This window comes from Helobdella robusta (genome assembly GCF_000326865.2).
Source record: "Helobdella robusta unplaced genomic scaffold HELROscaffold_80, whole genome shotgun sequence".
Lineage (NCBI taxonomy): Eukaryota > Metazoa > Annelida > Clitellata > Rhynchobdellida > Glossiphoniidae > Helobdella > Helobdella robusta.
The window spans coordinates 470,196-490,815 of NW_008705460.1; the positions used below are offsets into that span (position 1 = coordinate 470,196).

Here is a 20,620-nt window from a genome sequence, read left to right on the forward strand (position 1 = left end):
ATATATATATATATATATACATATGATACTACAAGAAATATTTATTTATTCAATTTAGTAAGCATATTTTTAATGATTGAGTGATTTCTTTGATTCAATTAATTTGTAAAAAAAATGTCAATGAAACATATTAATTTTACGATATTCTTTGATGGCTAGCAATCGTTCTTTGTTCAACTCAACAAATTGCAATTCTTGGCCGACAATGTCCAGGTAAGCCTCAAGCTGAGGCTCTTTCAAGGGCATGGTTGATGATTTCTGCCTCAATAAAATGTTAATTTTATTTACTAAGTATGTAAATTTATCTAGTTTAAAATAAATAAATCGATCAACATGTATGAATAGTTTACATATTTATTATATATATATATATATATATATATATATATATATATGTTGGTAATAGACCATAATTTTTACAATATTCTATAAATTCTACCGAATGTTTGACGTTAATATATATATATATATATATATATATATATATATATATATATATATATATAACTGACGTTCCACCCATCGAAGGTCCGATTCCAGACATCACTGTAGAGGAGCTTACAGAAACTCTGAAAGCTATGAAGGATGGAAAAGCAGCAGGGCCCTCTGGACTCACAAATGACATTATCAAAGCATCTGGTACTGCAGGTATCCTAACGTTATTACAACTTTGCAGTAAAATCTGGAGAAATTGCTCAATGCCGACTGAATGGAACTATAGCATGACAGTCCCGCAATACAAAGGCAAAGGTAATCCATTGAACTGTTCATCATATCGGGGTATACGTCTGTTAGAACACTCCCTGAAAATTGTCGAAAAAATCATTGAGAGAAGATTAACGTCGTGCATCACAATCGGAAATTATCAATTTGGTTTCCTAGCGGGGAAATCAACAATTGATGCAATTCACATCTTTCGGCAATTGCAAAAGAAGTACCTCGCAAAGCATCAACAACTATCACACATTTTGTAGACCTAGAAAAAGCATCTGATCGAGTTCCCCGTAAAGCAATCAGGTGAAGTCTACGTCGACAACTTATTCCAGAATATCTTGTTCAACTTGTAATGGAAATGTATACGAATACTAAGACTCTCGTCAGCACAACGGTTGGAAAAACAGCTGCATTTGACATCGGCGTTGGAGTTCACCAAGGCTCGATTCTCAGTCTACTGTTATTTATAACTGTGATGGAAGAAATCACAAAACCGATACGCACTGGTGACATTTGGAATCTAATATATCGTCTGATAATATCGTTTTAACAGCCATGACTGAGCAGAATGCAGCACAGATGTTTGAAGATTGGAACACCCAACTCGCCGATCATGGATTCAAAGTCAACATCAGCAAAACTAAAGCAATGAACACTGGTGAACCCATCCAATCCACAGCTACTGGATGATGGCCCTGTTCAGTTTGTAAAGATGGTGTAGGTAACAATTCAATCAAGTGTCAGCAGTGTAACCAGTGGTGTGACAAACGTTGTTCAAAAATAATTGGTACTTTATCTAAAGTGTCCAATTTTGTTTGTCCAGTTTGCATCAATCCAAAACAACAAATTCGAAATAGCACTGTTTTTGAAGCCATTAAGGTAGAGAAAATCACATCGTTTCAATATCTAGGGGATGTTCTGGATTGTACTGGAACAGCTGAAGCTGCCGTCCGAGCACACATACGTGCAGCCTGGAATAAATGGCATTTCCTTGCCTCTATATTGGTGCGGCGTGACATCCCACTACCACAACTATCAAGACTTTAAAAATCTGTGATACGTCCTGTGTTGTTATATGGTGCAGAAACATGGCCAATGACAACCAAACTGGAGCAACAACTTCAACGAACCAATATGAAAATGCTCCGATGAATGCAACAAATTAGTCTGAAAGACCACATCAAATCTACTGAAATCCTGCGTCGTGCTGGTTTAGATGATAAAAAGGACGAATGCCGGCCACACCGTCTGCGGTTTTTTGGTCATGTCAAACGAAGTTTAAACAGTGCCATAACTTCTCTTGCAGATGTTGAAGTACCTGGCACACGTCCCAAAGGCTGTCCAAAAAAGTCCTGGTCGCAAACAATTGAGCAAGCTCTAGATTTAAATGGCGCAAAAAGTTGATGGCAAAAAAAACAACGGCCTAACTCGGGAAACCGGGTCTCTGGACGCAAAACGAAGATATATATATATATATATATATATATATATATATATATGTATATATATTCTTTAGAAGTAATAAAAACTAGCATTGTAAATAGTGACAAAGAAGAATATGATGCTATCGATGAAGAAAAGGAGACCAAAGAAGATGACCAGCCAATAAAGAAACCTGTCACCTAATTTCCATCTAAGTTTATTTTGACAAAGTCAATCTCCATCTAAGTTCATTTTGACAAAGTCAATATTTCCCTATATAAACAGCAGAAAGCACTGATGATGATTCATTCGGAGTCGAAATATGGCCTTATTTGCAGCATGAATTCGGTAAATAAGTTTATTTTGAATTTTAATAAACTAAACGTTCTCCAAAAAACTTTAGTGAAAAAAATTGAAATAACGAACTACAAACATATTAACGCCAAACATTCGGTAGAATTTATAGAATGTTGTAAAAAATATATATATTTAAATATACTTGCTATGCACGTAGATTGTGTATAGATTTGCAAAAATTATCTAGAAAGCTGTATCATAGTTTAACACCATTTTTATAATTTTATAATTGTAAGAATTTGAAAAGATTGTTTATTGATGAAAAAAATCTATATCAAAAATTGAACAAAAGAAAACAGTAAAATGAGTACTTACACTTTTCAGCCAATCCAACAACTCTTTAGGCAGTTCAATTTCAGTTTTAAATCCTTTCGATCCTTGTGTCCAATATTCACCGTAAGGACCAAGGCCATAAATATCTCTGACCATTTCGTAAACCTTGTTCAACTGAACTCCAATCTGATGTTTAATTTTCAATTAATATTATCAAACCTCATGAAGTAGATATTTATCTATTATATATGTATAATATTAATTGTTTATATATATATATATATATATATTTCAAAAATTCAACACTACTTTCAACATTGTTCAACTTCTTAATATTTCTTTTTAATTTAAAAATTTAAATTAAAAAGAAATATAAAAAGGTTGAACAATGTTGAAAGTAGTGTTGAATTTTTGAAATGTTGCGTTAACAACAGTCTGTTACCAAAATTTACACGCCAGACTAAATCACGGAGTATTTCTGCAGAAATCAAAAACAGAAAAACATTAAATTAAAAAGAAATATAAAAAAGTTGAACAATGTTGAAAGTAGTGTTGAATTTTTGAAATGTTGCGTTAACAACAGTCTGTTACCAATATATATATATATATATATATATATATATATATTAATACTTCAATAAATTTTAGATGGTTGTCGAATATATGTCCATGAGAACTGAGAATAAATTTGTCGGGTAATGGTGATTCCGTTTGTCTAATTTTTCTTAAATTCAGTGTTCCACCAATGTTTAACTTTTCTGTGAATGTTCATAAAGGTTAAATGTCCATTAAATTCTTTAAAATTTCAAATGAATCAACACCATACTAGCAGCGTGTATGAATGATTACTACGCGAATCATCACTTGCAATGCACGTGACAATCGGGAATCCTTCTCCTTTTCGAACATGGTCATTGCGCGAAAAGACCAGGCAACCTTAGCTACTAGGCCATCACTTCACTTATATTAATTGTTAAAACAAATTACTCGATAGTTAATATTTAATAATTTAGTTTCGAGTATTTGCACTTAATCATCTACTGAATCTACAATTAAACTTTTAATCATTTCATTAAATGTGTTTTTAATAATTATTTATTTTTGCTACTGACCGCTGAAAAATTGGGCATCGATGGCTTTTGAATCAAGTAAGCCTGGAATAAGAGGTCTGATTTGTTTCAAGACTTTTCTGGCATATTCCGCTCTGGAAATCATTATTGATCACAATATATTAAAGTAAAAATGTTAAAGCAATCTCTTATACTAACGACTGTTTGTATGTTTTTTGGTTTGTCATGTGATTAGCCTGAGCTAACAACGATGTGTAAACGTAAGTCTTGATTTGACGATGGGGTTCATCTCTCATGCTTTGTCCAATCATTTGAAGAACTGTTAAAGAAGGAAAACCATTTCTTACAACGTCAAAAGCTGCTTGTCTTATTTTAATTGGCTGAGAATGGTCCATGAAAACAGCCAAACAAATTGGATGTACCTAAAATAATCATTATATAACAATTTTGAAAAAGTTTACTTAAATTTATTTATTATATATATTTATTTATTCATTTAAATTTACTCGTAAACAATTCATTCTCGGAGGGTAAATACTGTTTTAGTAGAGTTATATTAGTTGTTTTTGATTGCTAATAGCTAAATAAATGAAACGATTATTCAAGCGATTCAAACATTCTATTGAAATATCTGCAAAAAGACAATAAACCTCCACAACATCAACAGCGCACTAACATCATTTGGATAAAATACAGATGTTTTTCTGAGGGCATAAATGGCATGCATACGTAGTGATTCAGATAGAGATGGTTCAAAAATTATATTTCTAAGTAGGATAACTGATTTTTTTGAACCCAAGTTGCCCATTGCTTTAACAACTGCAATTTTTTCTAAAACATCTCGTGGCTCGGACAACAGACGAGCGAGTTTCTGCATGGATAATGACGATTGTGACAGGTGAGATTTTGGTTAACAAAAAAGTGATTTATTAATTTAATAATTTAGCTGGCAGTTTGTGATAGAATTAAACAGCTTATATAAAGATGAATATGATACCCTGTTGTATACAAATAAGCTATCTTTAACAATATTGTTGACATAATTACTAATGCCGATAAGATGTCAAATAAAACTGGTGTGCATGATTTTCCTTATCACAAAATGTCATGACCGATTGAATGGACGACAAATAACTGACTAATTAATCAGTTATAAAGAATAAATAAAAAATTTTGCCAGCTTTCCTATTACACATCTATCATCATGATCGTTCCTTAGACATAATAACATCATGAACAATTTCAGTGATCTTTAATAAAAATATTAATATTAGCATCATAAACAATATCGAATTTACCAAAAGAATATTGTCGGGAATATCTTTCGATTCAACGTCAGTCATTTTTTTCTGTCTAATCAATGTAATGGCTTTGTTTCCCAGAGATCCAATGGTGAGTAACACAGTTTGTCTCAAGTGGCTACATTCCTCTGGTCCTTCAGAATTTCCAATTTTCTCGAGCAACCGCTGCATATAATTATAACTATTTTAATGGGATTGTGCAAAAATATGTGAATATATGAAGCATTTATACATCATATGTAGATTAAAGTTCCTCAACATGTAATTATTTTTTTTTTGCATTGAGATTTTGTCGTCATCGTTTAAATAAAATATCAAAATTTGTGAAATAAAATACTATAATCTTGCTTACATGTTATTGTTAAGTTTTTGTTGTACAAAATGATGTTTCATAAATTTAAAAGCAGGCCCATTCTTTGGCTACACAGTTATTTTATTGGATCAGGTGAGCAAATACCGATACACATTACATATTCATTTGTACGATAATTTGTAAAGGTTTTGCCAGTCCATTAATGTGTAACACAAAGATTGGAGTCTACTTCTAAATTTTCTATGCTTAAAGTTTTAATTTGGTTATCATCAAAAAATAAATTTGAGTGTTTTGAAGAGTTAATAAACATTTTAAGTTATGTTTCAAAACATCGCAGCGCCAAAATAATCTAACCATTAAATATTCAACATTTTTCTTTGTAGGAAAAGAAATAAGAGCAATAGCGTTCAGAGCGATGTGAGCTCTAAGACCATAGATACTTCTGCTAGCTATTAAATCAACCACTGCAGGAACAACAGCAGCTGACTGAGCCGTTGGTAGCAAGTCAGCAAAGATTTCGCTGTTGGTTGATTGAACAAAAATATTTATTTTTCTCACAGTGCCAGCAATGATTTTTTTATTTAAATATTTTATTAACATATTTAAAAACGTAAAAACAAGCCACCAAGGAACTAATTAAACAGTTCTATCACTAACAATTTTATTTTGGAGCGTGTATTAGTGTTTACTTGACTTTTTAAAGTCTGAAACATAGTAACAAGAGCTTCTTTGGAAAGTTCTTTCATTAGAAGTGACAGTTGCATAATTTTTTGAGGAAGTGTTTCCTCCAGTACGTTGGTTTCAATCAAAACTGCCAGCTAGTAGTTGAAAAAGTACATCAAAACCACTAAAATGTGCAATCAATTTAAAATAGTTAATCAAATAAAATAATTTAAATAAAGCAATTAGAGAACAAAATTAAAGCAAGACTGAGGATAATTTTAAATAACGAAATAACTGTGATTTCGCCGTTTTTTTAACTATTGCTATTAATATTATTGATTTGATTAGGTGATCATCATTAAGTTTTATCTCACTTCTTCGAATTTAATTCCAATAGTGTGAACAGTTTCTTGATCTTCTGGAAATCGTTCACCCTGTCTTAATTCATCGATTGGCAATTTCATTATTTGGCTATCAGTTTCCCGATCAAACTTTTCGTCGAATTGTGGAAGAATACTGTCTTTTACTGATTGAAGAACTAATTTCTGACTGCGTTTGAAAAAACAATTACAATTACCTAGAAACATGTTAACACTGGTAAAGATTATGTTAGTTGTGGTAGAATGTAATGAACATGACTAAAATGTTAGAAATATTGAAAAATTTTTACTCCTAAAACTGTTTTTGAAATATACATATATATATATATATATATACATATGTTGGTAATAGAGCATAATTTTACAATATTCTATAAGTTCTACCGAATGTCTGGCGTTAATATGTTTGTAGTTCGTTTTTTCGATTTTTCTCACTAAGGTTTTTTGGAGAACGTTTAGTTAATTAAAACTAAAAATAAACTTATTTTCCGAATTCATGCTGCAAATAAGGCCATATTTCGATTCCGGATGAATCATCATCAGTGCAATTTGACTTATATAAGGAAATATTAACTTTGTAAAAGTGAACTTAGATGGAAATTAGGTGTCAGATTTCTTTATTGGCTGGTCCATCTTCGTTGGTTCGATCGATAGCATCAAATTCTTCTTTGTCATTATTTACAATGCTAGTTTTTATTACTTCTTTGTTTTAATTGTTGATTAAGCGTAGGGTTGGGTGTGAGGTTGTCATTTTTTGTTGTATATTAATTTTTGGTCTATTAGGACTGCTTCTGCAATTTTAAGATGCGTGTAGTTGGTGTTCTGGTATATTACTTTTCATGTTGACTTTCTCAGCCGTCAAAGGGGCAATTAAATTCATATATATATTACGTGATTACGTTTTAACACAGAGTTATCTCTAGGACTACAATTGTTTTTCAGTAATAGGTGAGACGTCTTTTTATTGTTGTAATAAATTCAGAGTTTAACTTTACTATTTGGGTTGGTTGGTGTGACATTTTTATTGATGATATGTTTAAGAATAGCTTCATCTACTTTGTATGCGGTTGACATGTAATTTCTGTAATGCAAGATGATGTCGTTATTTTGATTGTTGGTATTAGAAAAGTTATTGTTGTGTAGTAATTTGCCCTTAACAATTTTTTCAATAGAATAAGTCTTATATTCATTGTTTACAAGTAGGTTGGTGACTCTTTTTAATTAAGCGTTGCGATTTTCAATATCGGAAGAGTGTGTGAATGCCCGGTTTACAAATGATTTTATTGTGCTGTCTTTTAATTGTTCGGTACATTCACTTTGTCCATTCAAACAAATTTCTGTATTTGTTTCTTTGACATAGACAGCAGTTTTGAATCGTTCTTCGCCACGGGTGACCAACACATCGAGGAAAGGTAAACGTTGTTCCTTTTCAATTTCAATGGTAAATCTTAATTTTGATTTGTTCATGATCGTTACAGGAGGCAAAGATATCATCAACGTATCTAGCAAAGATATTTGGTTTTAAATTTGCATTGTTTTTGAAGGTCTCATTCTCCAGATGTCCTAGGTAAAAACTGGCAAATAGGACGCTGAGGGGAAATCCCATAGCGACACCGTCGATTTGCTTGTAAAGTTCGCCTGTGGGACTGTGGAATGGTGCTTCGGTAGTGCAAATTTTAAGAATGGACTTCAGTTGTGCTTTCGGTATGCTCAATGGAACCATATCTGAAATTGTAGTGTGTAATTGTTTGGAATAAAATTTTGTTCAAGAATTTTGCAACAGGGTATGTGACTGTTGTAATTTGGCTAATAATTGGTTGGATGGGATGATTATTTTTATGCGTTTTTATATTTCCATATAAGTAGCCAGGAGAGTATTCGCCTATAAGTGATGTGCTTTTTATTTTTTTAATTATTGTGTTAAGTTTAGTTTGTGGGATCTTTTTTGATTACTTGGAACTCTTTTGTATTCTTGAGAACATCATTGAGTTTTTCATGATAATCTTCAAGCTGAAACCAAGAAACAAGGAAGTTTCCAAAGCAAGCTGCTCACTGATGAAATAATAGAAGCGGCAAAACAGCTTAGGGAAACTAAAAACATTAAAATACGACGCGCAGATAATTCGGCACATATGTCATTATTGACCGAGCAGACTATCATGAAAAACTCAATGATGTTTTCAAGGATACAAAAAAGTTCCAAGTAATCAAAAAAGATCCCACTTCTCCTCACTGTTAAATTCTATTGCTGTTGTATTATTTACTACTTTTAATTTTTTTAATAATATATTGTTAATTATTATTTAGTTTATTAATTAAATTAACAATACGTAACACTGGTCAAATTATAACACTTATGATGGCAATTTTGCCAAAGAAAGCTTTTTGTTTTAATTAAACTATTTTAATTCTATTGGTTTTTATCTAATATATTCCTGAAGATTATCTAAAAAAAACTCCATGCAACGGTATGTGAACTACATCGAACAATCAGCTTGATGAGTCGTCTTACAAAATTTCTCTTCTCATGATGAAAGCACGAACTTAAATAAGATCTGAAATTTCGAATGTTCAATATGTTTTGTCGAGGACTGTGGCACAAGAAACGCTATCTTTATGCTACAAATGATCAGTAAATGAGCGATTGAAATGAAGAAAGACTTGTTTGTATGTTTTGTCGATTACATCAAAAACGTGGAGCTTGTTAAAATATTAGAAAATTTGGAAATTGATGGAAAAGACACGAAAATTATCAAAAACTTCTGTTGGGAACAAAGAGCAGCAATGAAAGTTGGTAACAAGATGACTAGTTTTGTCGAAATCAAGAAAAGTGTTAGGCGAGGCTGTGTATTATCTCCAGACCTGTGTAATCTCTATAGATATCAAAAGATAGATGCATATTCTAAAATGAAAAACATCCTCACCAACAGTAAAATCAAAATATCAACTAAATTAAAACTGTTAGAGTGTTATATTTTTCCTCTGCTAACTTACGGCTCTGAGTCCTAGACAATTTAAAAAAAAATGGAAAAAAATAACGCTTCTGAGATGTAGTTTTTGAGAAGAATTATGAAAATTAGTTGGACTTCTCATGAGGATGTATTAAAACAGTCTGACTATGAAAAGAAAAAATTACTACAGATAATCTGACGGGGGCTGTTAATGTTTTTAGGTCACACCATGCGGAGGAAAGAATGGAAAATCTAACAACTACTGGAAAGATCGTAGGTAAAAGAGATAGCGGTCAAAAAGGAATAACATTCGTGAAGTCGTTGTGTCACTTGTTGAAGATCACCACATTTCAACTACTACAAAGGGTTAAAGATCGGGTTTTGTGGATGTCGATCATCGCCAATGTCTTGAAAGGATAAGACACGAGAAGGAAGAAGAATATATTTCATTAACTTATTTTTATTTTAATATGTTATTTTTATATTAACAGCAATGAAATAAATATTATAAAACATAACGTTAATTTAATTAAAAAACTAAATAACAAATTGCAATATATTATTAGAAATAGAAAAATTATAATTTAAATTAATAAATAATACTATAGTGATAATTTAATAAAATATGTATACGCACTGGCCTATAACAAGACCTTAGTTCGCAATTTTTGCATATATGTGTGTGTATGCTTAAATGCTTATTTATTCAATTTTTAATCACATTGTCATCTAATAAAACTATGGATTACTAACAGAACTTGAGTGCTAACATGCCCTCCTTCTTCAACGTATGGAGTGAAGTGGTACTTACCTTTGACTTCTACTTTTTTTATTAAAAAGTTCTCAAGGTTGCCGCTTATGTGGGATTCAACTGTCACTGAGCCATCAATTAAATCCTAAAAAGAAACAATGAATTAATGCTTTAAAATATCATTTATATTAATATTGCACTTACTTTTTCTTCGGCCAAATGTGGCAAGCCAGCATAAAGGCCCACTGGTTTTCCATAAACTTTGATGCATCCAGCGCTGTCTCTTACCTTACGAACCACAGCATCGTTGCTTAATTTTAAAATTTTTTGTTTTTTTCAATTTTCCCTTGAATATTTTTCAGGTGAATCTACAGCAAAATACACATCGCTTGTTAATACGCATGAATCTATGCGTCAAACACAATGCATGTGATAGGCGGAGATCTCTTCGCATTCAAATCCGGTTACTGCAACAGCAATAACAGACACCTTATTCATTACACCACTCAGTCACCTATTCTTACTTATTTGTTTTCAAATTTGTTTAGTGAGTTAGAATTTTGTTAAAAATAAACCTAGGTAAAGAAGCTTGAAATGGATCGGGTAGCCTTCCGGTTGAATGGTAGATGGCATAGGTAGATGTACATTTGCCAAGGACATCAGTCTAACATTGGAAAAAACAATTTATTCGAAATTTTGTTTATTTTTTTATTTACTATAAATGTGAATATATAACTAATAAAAACGTATAATTAATTTTAATAGTAGCATTTGCTTTGTTAACTGAATAAACTGTCAAGAAGTTACCTCGACAGTCTCGAAAACTTTCACCGGAGATTTTGTATCAGTCGATCTCTCAGCAGATGAAACTAGACTGCTGCCAGACTGTTGCCATTTGTTGGCTACTCGCAGTTGCAAAGCACTGATAACTCCTGATTTTCATTTAATGATTGATTAGTTAAAAAGTTGAATAGTAAATCTGCAACTTTATTAACAATTTTATTGTTTGTTAAATTTTAAGATTGAGTGATAATTTATTTAACCAGACAGACGTTCAACTCCGTGTTTATGTGATTGTTTTGTATCAAAAAGTTATTTCTAATAACCAAAATGTATTGATTTTATTAAGTAATTAATCAATTGATTAAATAATGCTTTCTTAACCTTTTTTGATATTGATAGACCAATCAGAATCATCGGAAGCATGAAAAATATCGATCACTGCTCCTTGGTCATATCTAAAATCAATGAGGAGCAAGATATTTTATGACTGCTAACCAACTCGTCTTGTTATAATAAATAATAAACTAACTGAAACTTGATGGGTTTTGTGAGTTCTGCCATTATACTTTTTTCAACTTCGTAGGGCACTGGTCTTAGCAAATATTCCGGTAGAAAACCATGCTGCTGCGATGCGGGGATCACTTCATCAAGTTCAAACACTTTGATATTTTGCAACTGAAAAAAATGACGTAAAAATTAATTTTTGTATAGACATATTATATATATATATATATATATTTATAGTTATATAATAAAATATATATAAAAAGCTGTACTATCCACGCCGAACAATGTACATACGCATTATGCATTAACACGTCGCTTAGTTATGATAGTCTTTGAGGTTCGAACAGACAGTATTCGAACCAGGCCATTGAGTAACTACACGAGACATGGCAATTCTACTGAGCTAGCCCGCCGACACTTACACATATATACAATATGTATAATTTTTAAAAAATATGTATAAAAATGAATGAAAGAATAAAATAAACAATTAAAAGTTTAATAAATTGATTGGCACAAAAAAATGAATAAATACATAAATTAATGAAGTGAAATTATATAGAAAAAAGATTGACGCCTGAACAATTTACGCTTAAAATTTCGTTTTTACACTTGCTCTTAAAATCTGTTTGGTTAGTCAAATAAATGAGCATCACCAGACAAGCATATAAAATCAAACCTTAATGTAGGCCATTTGGTTTTGGAAAAAGAGATGGACCTGAGATCTGATCTTTAAGCCAGTCAGTTGTCTGCTGGCAGTTTTGATAGCGCTCATTACCTGAGTCTCATAATGGTAAACGTACTCACGATTGCTGGTGAAGGCTATTTCAAGATGAATGATGGTGATTATGTTGGATTGTGATTAATATGGATGATAATTATGTGAGGAGTGATTTTGTTAAATAGTGATCAAACTGAATGCTTTTTTTGTGAACGGTGATTAAGTTGGATGTGATTATGATAGATGATTTTTAAGTTGATAGAGATTATGAATAATGTACGTTGTCCTTAAAGAAAATAAAGAGGGCGATCATGTGATGACAAAACAAAATGCAAAGTTAATTATGATGACCGCGATTATGTTGAAAAAAATTTCAGTAATCGGGACTTACCATCGTTCCTATATTCGTATGCCGCTGTAAAAATAAATGAATGTTAATGAATTATAAAACTGTTAATAAAAAATATTAAGATATTGATAGAATATTTAAGTTACAAACTGATAACAATAAATAGGTAAATAAATAATTTTGTTATTTTCGTCGCCGATATGCAGATATTTAGTTAGACTCACTGAAAATTTGATGTACACCGTCCTATTTCCTGGCTCATTTTTGCAAGATTCTATAATTTGATTTTTTTCTCTAAAAGACTTATTAAATTAATCATTATGATTGCTACTTTCATTTAAGCCGCTATTTAAATAACTTAAACCACTTTCGACAACATCTAATACCATTCTACGTTTATATTTTGATTTATAAAAAGAACATAAACCTATATATATATATATATATATATATATATATATATATACGTACGTACATACATACATACATACAGACAGACATACATAGATACATACATTGGCTATGTTCGGTGTGTGGGGCTGGAGTTGGAAGCAACTCGATCAAATACCAACGATGTCAGCAGTGGTGTCACAGACGATGCTCGAGAATTACCGGCTCACTGAAGAAAGTGACTGATTTCGTAAGCCCCGCCTGCATCAACGCGACATGATGATACGATTACCGGAATCGAAACTGTTACTTCATTTCAGTATTTGGGAGATATACTGGATTGTACTGAAACAGCTGATGCCGCCGTTCGTGGACTCATACGTGCGGTGTGGGGCAGATGGCACCTCCTTGCCTCGGTATTGATGCGACGTAGCATTCCTCTACCGCTTCGCTCAGAGCTATAAAACACAGCTATACGTTCTGTTCTGATGTATGGTGTAGAGACGTGGCCAATGATAACAAAACTCAAACAGCAGCTTCACCGAACTGACATGAAGATGATTCGTTAGATGCAGCATGTTGATCTAAGGGACCAACCGAAATCCTGAACCGATCGGGATTGTGCACGTTGAAAGATGCATGTCGTCGTCATCGCCTACGATGGTTTGGCCATGTGAAGCAAAGCGAAAAAAAGACGAAGGGATACCAGCGGGCTAATGGAAAAACCGAGGCTGTTTTCGGATCACAAGTCCGGATTACTTGGATGTCAAAGCTTAGTACGATTAAGCTGGAAGCGCCACGCTAACACTAAAGGAAAAAACACCAGCTTTGTATGCTGGATACGGCTGAAAAGATATTGGAAAGAATTATATTTCAAAAGATTGAAGAAAGAGTTAATTCGCAACTGATTGGCAAGCCGTTTGGTTTCCGGAATGGTCGATCTTTGCTGAATGCTGTGAGCCTTGTTGTTCAAAAAGCCAAAAACGCCAGTGCAAGGACAAGGTGGAAAAGATGAAAAAAATATTTTTTGGTGGCCACTTTGGAATTTTAAAATGCTTTTAACTCCGATAACTGGGATTGCATTTTGGAATGCCCTTGATCGGCTGGATGTATTAATATATTTACAGGAAATAGTAGCAAGCTATTTTTTTTTTACAAAGAATATTGAAGTGTGACACAAATGCAGGTCCAAAAGAATAAACGACCTCAGGGCTCAATTTTAAGTCCTCTTCAATAGAACGCAATGTACAACGGCTTGCTGGAGCTAAAATTGCCATTGGACATCAGCCTCGTGGCTTATGCAGATAATATGGCTGTGGTAGTCGTTGCGAAATACCTTGAGGAAAGAAAACTTGCTTTTAACACCTCTTTCGCAAAAATTAGTAAAGAAATGAAAGCAGTCAACCTAGAACTGGCAAGCCCATGTGCTTATTAGAGGAAGAAAATAAGCTGAAACCATTAAGCTGTCACTTGAAGAACACCAAATAGTATCCCAACTATTTATTCGGTACCTAGAGATGATGATTGATACTCGACTAAACATCAAACAGCAATTGGAACACGTTAGTAACAAAGAAACAAGAGTAAAGATAGCCTTATCCCAAATAATGTCTAAAGTGGTAGATTCAAAACAGAACAAGAGGATGTTGCTGTTGTTTGTTGTTACTTAGGTATTGACTTACGGAATTCCTCTCTAGGCTGATACACTGAAAACCGATGACACGCAAGAAAAACTCGCATCGGTGTACCGAGGAATTGCTTTAAAAATTGCCAGCCAGTATTTGATGGCTAATATATTGAATAATGGAGCATAATATATTGGATAATGGATCATAGCCATCCAATATATTTGTTAAAATGTAATATTGTTGAGTGTGGGCACCATAATTCCAAATATATTGGTATGACGACGACCAAGTTATCAAGAAGACGTACAAACTGGCGCTATAAAGAATCCCATGAAAGAGAAACATAAAACTAAAATTAGTAGACAAATCTTGGACCACAATGTTAAAATCTTACATTAAAATAACAACAATAATAATTTACGACTAGCCGAATCAATACTCATATAACAAATACTAAGTATTCAACAACGGACAATTGGAATTCTTCCTACTAATAAATTTATAAAAAGAGGAATCATCAATAATGAAAACAAGTAAAAGTTGGACGAAGTTGAAAATTGTAAAGCTAATTAAATGAGCATTTAGTAATTACTTTGAACAAACAAGAAATCATCAAAGTAGTGTAGAGACACAGTATATACATATATATAAACATCTGACCACATACACAACGTATCAATTCAAAAACCGAAGATGGTATAGGAATACCAAAAAAAAGCGTTTTTATTCTATTATGCATAATTAAACAAAAATTTTGATTTTGAATTCAAGAAACTTGAGAATGATTTAGGAAAATCGGAAAGTTAAACAGGAAGTTAACTAACGGCGAACATGCTGTGAGCGAACATGCTGTGATTTTCATCAATATATATATGTATGTATATATATATATGTATGTATATATATATATGTATATATATATATATATATATATATATATATTCACACACACGCAGTATTGCCACGAGGCTGATGTCCAATGACATTCTCTCTTTCATTCTCATTCTTCTACAGGGTTGCTGTATATATATATATATATATATATATATATATATATATATATATACATTTATGTATGTATTTTTATCATGTTATTCATGTACTTGGGTGGTGCGGTGTCAACGTATAAACGTACACAGCACCTCCTTATATTATAATGAGTTATGCGTTCAATTAAGAGTCTGTTAGCGAGTGTGACGCGTAACACACATGGAAACTTCGACTTAAAAACAATGTTTGTGTTTGTGTACGCGTGTGTATGCTTGTGTGCTATGATTGTTTGTGCATGTTGATGCCCATGTGTATGTTTGTGTTTGTGTAAATGCTTCTGTATAAGAGTGTACTCACACGTATTTGTGTGCATATGTGATTGCATGTGTGTGTACTTGTGTTCACGTTTGTGCGGGTTTGTGCATTTATTTAGTTCTTTTGTGAGTGCGTGCGAGCATTCATTTGAAGTGATTTGACTTAAACTGCTAAGTCATGTAATGCAAAAATATATGCAGGGACCAGGTTTACCAAAAATTTATATCTCGATTGGATCATTGTGTTCAATCTTTTTGAGTTTAATGTACTATAAACGTTGAAATTTTGAATTTTGTGCATTTCAAATGACAGCTCAAAACATATACTCGCTTTAATAAATTAATTTATTACATGTGCTGGAGTCAAGGTTTAAAATTCAACTGTTCATTTTATTTGCAACTATGGTTCTTTTTATTTTGTTGTTGTTGTTAATTAGAACTATATAAAATTTGTAATGACGTAGTTTCTAGTATAACTATTAATTTATTAAACATAGTGTTTAACAACTTCACAAATTTTATTTATTCTACATTGCGTTATCCACTAATGAAAAGTTACTTTTTCAATGTGGCCATTCAGAACATAATTGGATTCAACATTCAAAATTTGTATTTCAACTTTTAATATCAGTTCGAGTTAAAAAAATCCCTTTTTCGTTAAATTTTTTTTATTATTATGTGCAAGCAATGCAATTACTTCAAATGGTTTAAGATTTGAAGTAAAAATTCACAAGCCTCTTTACGGGATGCACGTTAACACTGTGATACAGTGGCTGAAGCTAATTGCTTATGGCGAGGAAGATAATAATTGTATGAGACTGGTTAACAATAAAAAATTGTGATAATTATCACTAGCCGTCGTGAAGGTAGAAGTAGTTGTGTTATAAATGCTTTTAGAAGCAACAACAAAAATAAAAGCATAAAAGCTGAAGACTAAACCAGAGGCGTAGCTAGGGAGGGGCGGGGGGTACATATGTCTCCTGGCGCCAAGTACAGGGAGCGCCAAAATGAGGCTGACAAAATTTTTACAAGAGTAAAAATCTTATCACAAGCAAAAAAATGAAAAAAATTAATTATTTACTAAAAAAAACTTTACATGTCAAAATAAACGATCAAATCAAAAATATGAAGTATTAATAATGAATGTTGTGGTAAATTTTGACTTCCCATTTTTTAACACACAACAACGCTACAGTTGAAATAAAGAGCACAAGCGCCACCGGTACACACCGTTTCCATGTAAAATGTACTGTTTTGAATTTGGTTTAAAAGTAAACAAGGACGTAGAAACTCTTTTAAAGTAAAGCATTGTATTTTATAAAGTATTATTTTATCGTATCTGCGTGCATCAATGGGACAAGATCGTCTCATTGATCTTGCCCTTCTCAGTGTTGAAAGAGAAACATTGGAAATGACATATTTGAATAACATAATTGATCAGCTTGCGACAGTAAAATCTAAAAAAATAAATCTATTGTAAACTATGTAAATTATCTTTGAAAATGACTGAATCATATGTTATAATTTTTATATTCATGTTTTATTTTTAAATACAATGTTTCATTAAAATTTAAATTGTTTTTGTAAACAGCAATTTTTACGATGTTAATGTTATAAAATAATGTGGTTGAACATGTAGAGGAGGAGGGGCGCCAATTTTATAGTTTGTTCTCGAGCGCAAAATACCCTGGCTACGCCTCTGGAAAAAACTGGAACTTCGCAATTTCAACTATTTTATTTAAACTTTTGCCGTTGTCATTGTTGTTAGGATGTCGTTACAACTGTCGTGATATTGTTGTCATCATATTCATCGTTACCAAATCTAACAGGTATACAGTGGACTATATCAGAAAAGTGAATGGTTATTTTTGTTTGTACAACTTTGAAACATTCCTGTGCGGTGTCATCACCGCAGTCATCATCTTGCCTCCCTACATTAATGCGTTTAAATTTTCAGAGGCAAATAAAAAGTCGCTTATCTTTACCATCATGTTCATCGTCATCATCATATCATCCTTATAATTATATTCATCGTTATCATCTTATTTATCACCATCATCATATTCATCATTATCATCATATTCACCGTTATCGTTGTAACCATTATTATTGTTACTTCTTTATTGTCATTTTAGTAATCATTATCATTGTTATCATCATTATCATCGTTGTTTTGTTATCCTAATCATTATTAATATTTACATGTACATATACATTTTTATCTTCATAATCACTGTCATTGTGAGCAATTCAATTCAATTCAAATATATCGTAATTTCTTTTATTGAAATATGAATTGTAATAACTATAAAAAAAAAGTATTTACTATCTTCTATATAAAGATATTATTTCATTTATTTATGTTTTATTTTTATTCATGTATGTATAAGATAAGATAACCTAAACATACATATAGGATAGGATATTACCGATATATGTACGTTACATACACATACATTCGCACACATGCCATCAGTTCAGCATACTTATATGATTTGCCGTTAACACCATTATATTATCAATTACAATTATTAATATATTTACGGATGAAGCAATTAATAAAATATAATTTGAATTTGAAGAAAAAACTAGTTATTAACTCAATTAACTGCAAAATTCATCCATTTTTCCTTACAAAAACTTCATTATTTTTGGGCACCTACGACCACATTCGTTGCACAATGCCACTGAAAACCCCAAATGTGATTGTTATTACTGATACTATCATAATATTTTATAATAATAATAATAATAATAACAACAACAACAATGATAACAACATATAAAATAATGATTGAAATGGTGTTTGTTAACAAACGTTTACTATTATTAATATAATAATAATAATTATAATGATAATAATTATACTACTACTACTAATAAAAATGTTTAGAATTATTATTATATCTGCAATCTTTATATTCATGTATGTATCATTATTATCATCATTATCAACACCATCGTCAAGAATAATAAAATAATTATTATTTGTTTGTTATATACATAGCATGAATGTTAATTTTATTGAAATTTGTATCTTCTCGCATTACTACTCACTCACAAAGTCAAAATAGCTGACCTTTAACCATCTATTCCATCTACCATTTCAACAATAAAAGATATGAACATACGACTTGTTTTTCGTTTATTTTTGTGTTAAGTTCGTAAACAAGCGAATGCTTGAGAATGACTGCACCTATGTATGTGTGTACCTATGTTTTTATGTGTGTCCATATGTGCATGTGCGTGTGTCTGTGTGTGTGTGTCTATATGTGTATGTGTGTGCCTATGTAGGTATTCGCGTACTTGTGTGTAAGGTATGTGCCTTTGTGTGCATGTGTGCCTGTATGTGTATGTGAGTGCATGTGTGTGCCTGGTGTGTGTGGGTGCTTGTATGTATGTGTGTGCCTTTGGGTGTATGTGTGCACCTTTGTGCCTATGTCTGTGTGACACTTTGGGAACTTGAGGATATATGTACATACATTAACGTGAGATTTTAGGTTAGCTATTATTATTTTCTATGCTATGCCATCTCCCGAATATGCCAAAAATTAAACATTTTTAAATGCAAAATCGAATTTAATTTTGATATAGATGTATGTCAAAAAACTATTTTAGCATAATACAAAACATGAATTGAATATCTTAACATACAAACCTACGGCAGTTGCCAGCAAGACCAACAAGAAAATATTCTTCATTTTCAATCTTTTCCTGACGTTGTCCACAAGAACGAAAGCCGATAAATTTATCGTTATTATTTGGACAAAATAAATTTTAAAACTTTAAGAATAAGTTCTCAAAAAACTTTGAAAATTTACCAATTGTTTTCATCGTGAAATGAACTTATTATATACAAATTCTCATGAAGTGGAGGAAGTAGATAGGGTGCCTGTTCAAGGTTAACGTTGGTAGTCATGTTTGTACGTCTAAAGAACGACCACTTTAATTTATGTATAATATTTTTGTAAAAAAAATAAAGTGTATAAAAATTGATTAACTTGCTTGAACAATTTAGACATAATCCTCTTTAAGAAAACTTTAAAAATATCTGTTTTTACTCATAAACTTTGAATAGTAAAAATGCTCCGTAAAAATTTTGTTATAGATGTTGTCATAATTTTTGCAGTTTATTTGTTTATGTTTTAATACTTTGGTCTTGTCTAAATTGGGAAAATAGGAAACTAATAAAAACGTATATAATAAAGTTTTTCTTTATGTTTTAGCTTCAAAAAATTATTCTAAATTAAGAAAATGATTGTTTGAAGAAAATGATTTTTTTCTTTATGTTTTAGCGTTCAAAAAATATTTCTAAATTAAGAAAATGATTGTTTGCTTTATGATGTGGTTTATAAAATAAAAGTCAGGTTTTTGAACTACCATTTTTACCAATTTAAAAACAAGATACCCCATGCGGGATTTCTAATGATTGATATCTAACAAAAAATGCAAATTATTGATATCAAATGATTGATATCCAATGAAAGATTTTTAGCAAATAATGTCGAACGATTGATATCAAATGAACGATATCCGATGAGAAATTTTGGACAAATGATATCAAATGGAAGATTTTTTGCAAATGATATCAAATGATTTATATCAAATAAATGATATTCCATGAAAGATTTCTAACAAATGATGTCTAAAAAAAGATGCAAATAAAGATTATCCAACAATTGATACCGATTGAATGGTACTTACTCATTGAAGAATTCTCAAGGGACAAAAACCAATATATAA

General features: G+C 31.5%; 2 protein-coding genes across 2 annotated transcripts; both read right to left on the minus strand.

Annotated features, from left to right (window-relative positions):
• Window positions 1-117: 117 nt before the first annotated feature.
• HELRODRAFT_182124 (hypothetical protein) lies at window positions 118-6,700 on the minus strand (the record flags this gene model as incomplete). Its single annotated transcript, XM_009032421.1, has 10 exons — window positions 118-258; window positions 2,809-2,952; window positions 3,400-3,524; window positions 3,879-3,970; window positions 4,083-4,258; window positions 4,513-4,707; window positions 5,135-5,302; window positions 5,805-5,970; window positions 6,108-6,268; window positions 6,488-6,700. The coding sequence occupies 10 exons, from the start codon at window positions 6,698-6,700 to the stop codon at window positions 118-120; spliced, it is 1,581 nt and encodes a 526-aa protein (XP_009030669.1).
• A 3,469-nt stretch (window positions 6,701-10,169) lies between these two features.
• HELRODRAFT_182125 (hypothetical protein) lies at window positions 10,170-12,944 on the minus strand (the record flags this gene model as incomplete). The annotated part of the gene is made up of 9 exons (XM_009032422.1): window positions 10,170-10,340; window positions 10,400-10,505; window positions 10,771-10,859; window positions 11,003-11,127; window positions 11,360-11,433; window positions 11,508-11,653; window positions 12,165-12,307; window positions 12,598-12,621; window positions 12,887-12,944. 9 exons carry the CDS (start codon window positions 12,942-12,944, stop codon window positions 10,170-10,172), a joined length of 936 nt encoding a protein of 311 aa, XP_009030670.1.
• Window positions 12,945-20,620: the final 7,676 nt, after the last annotated feature.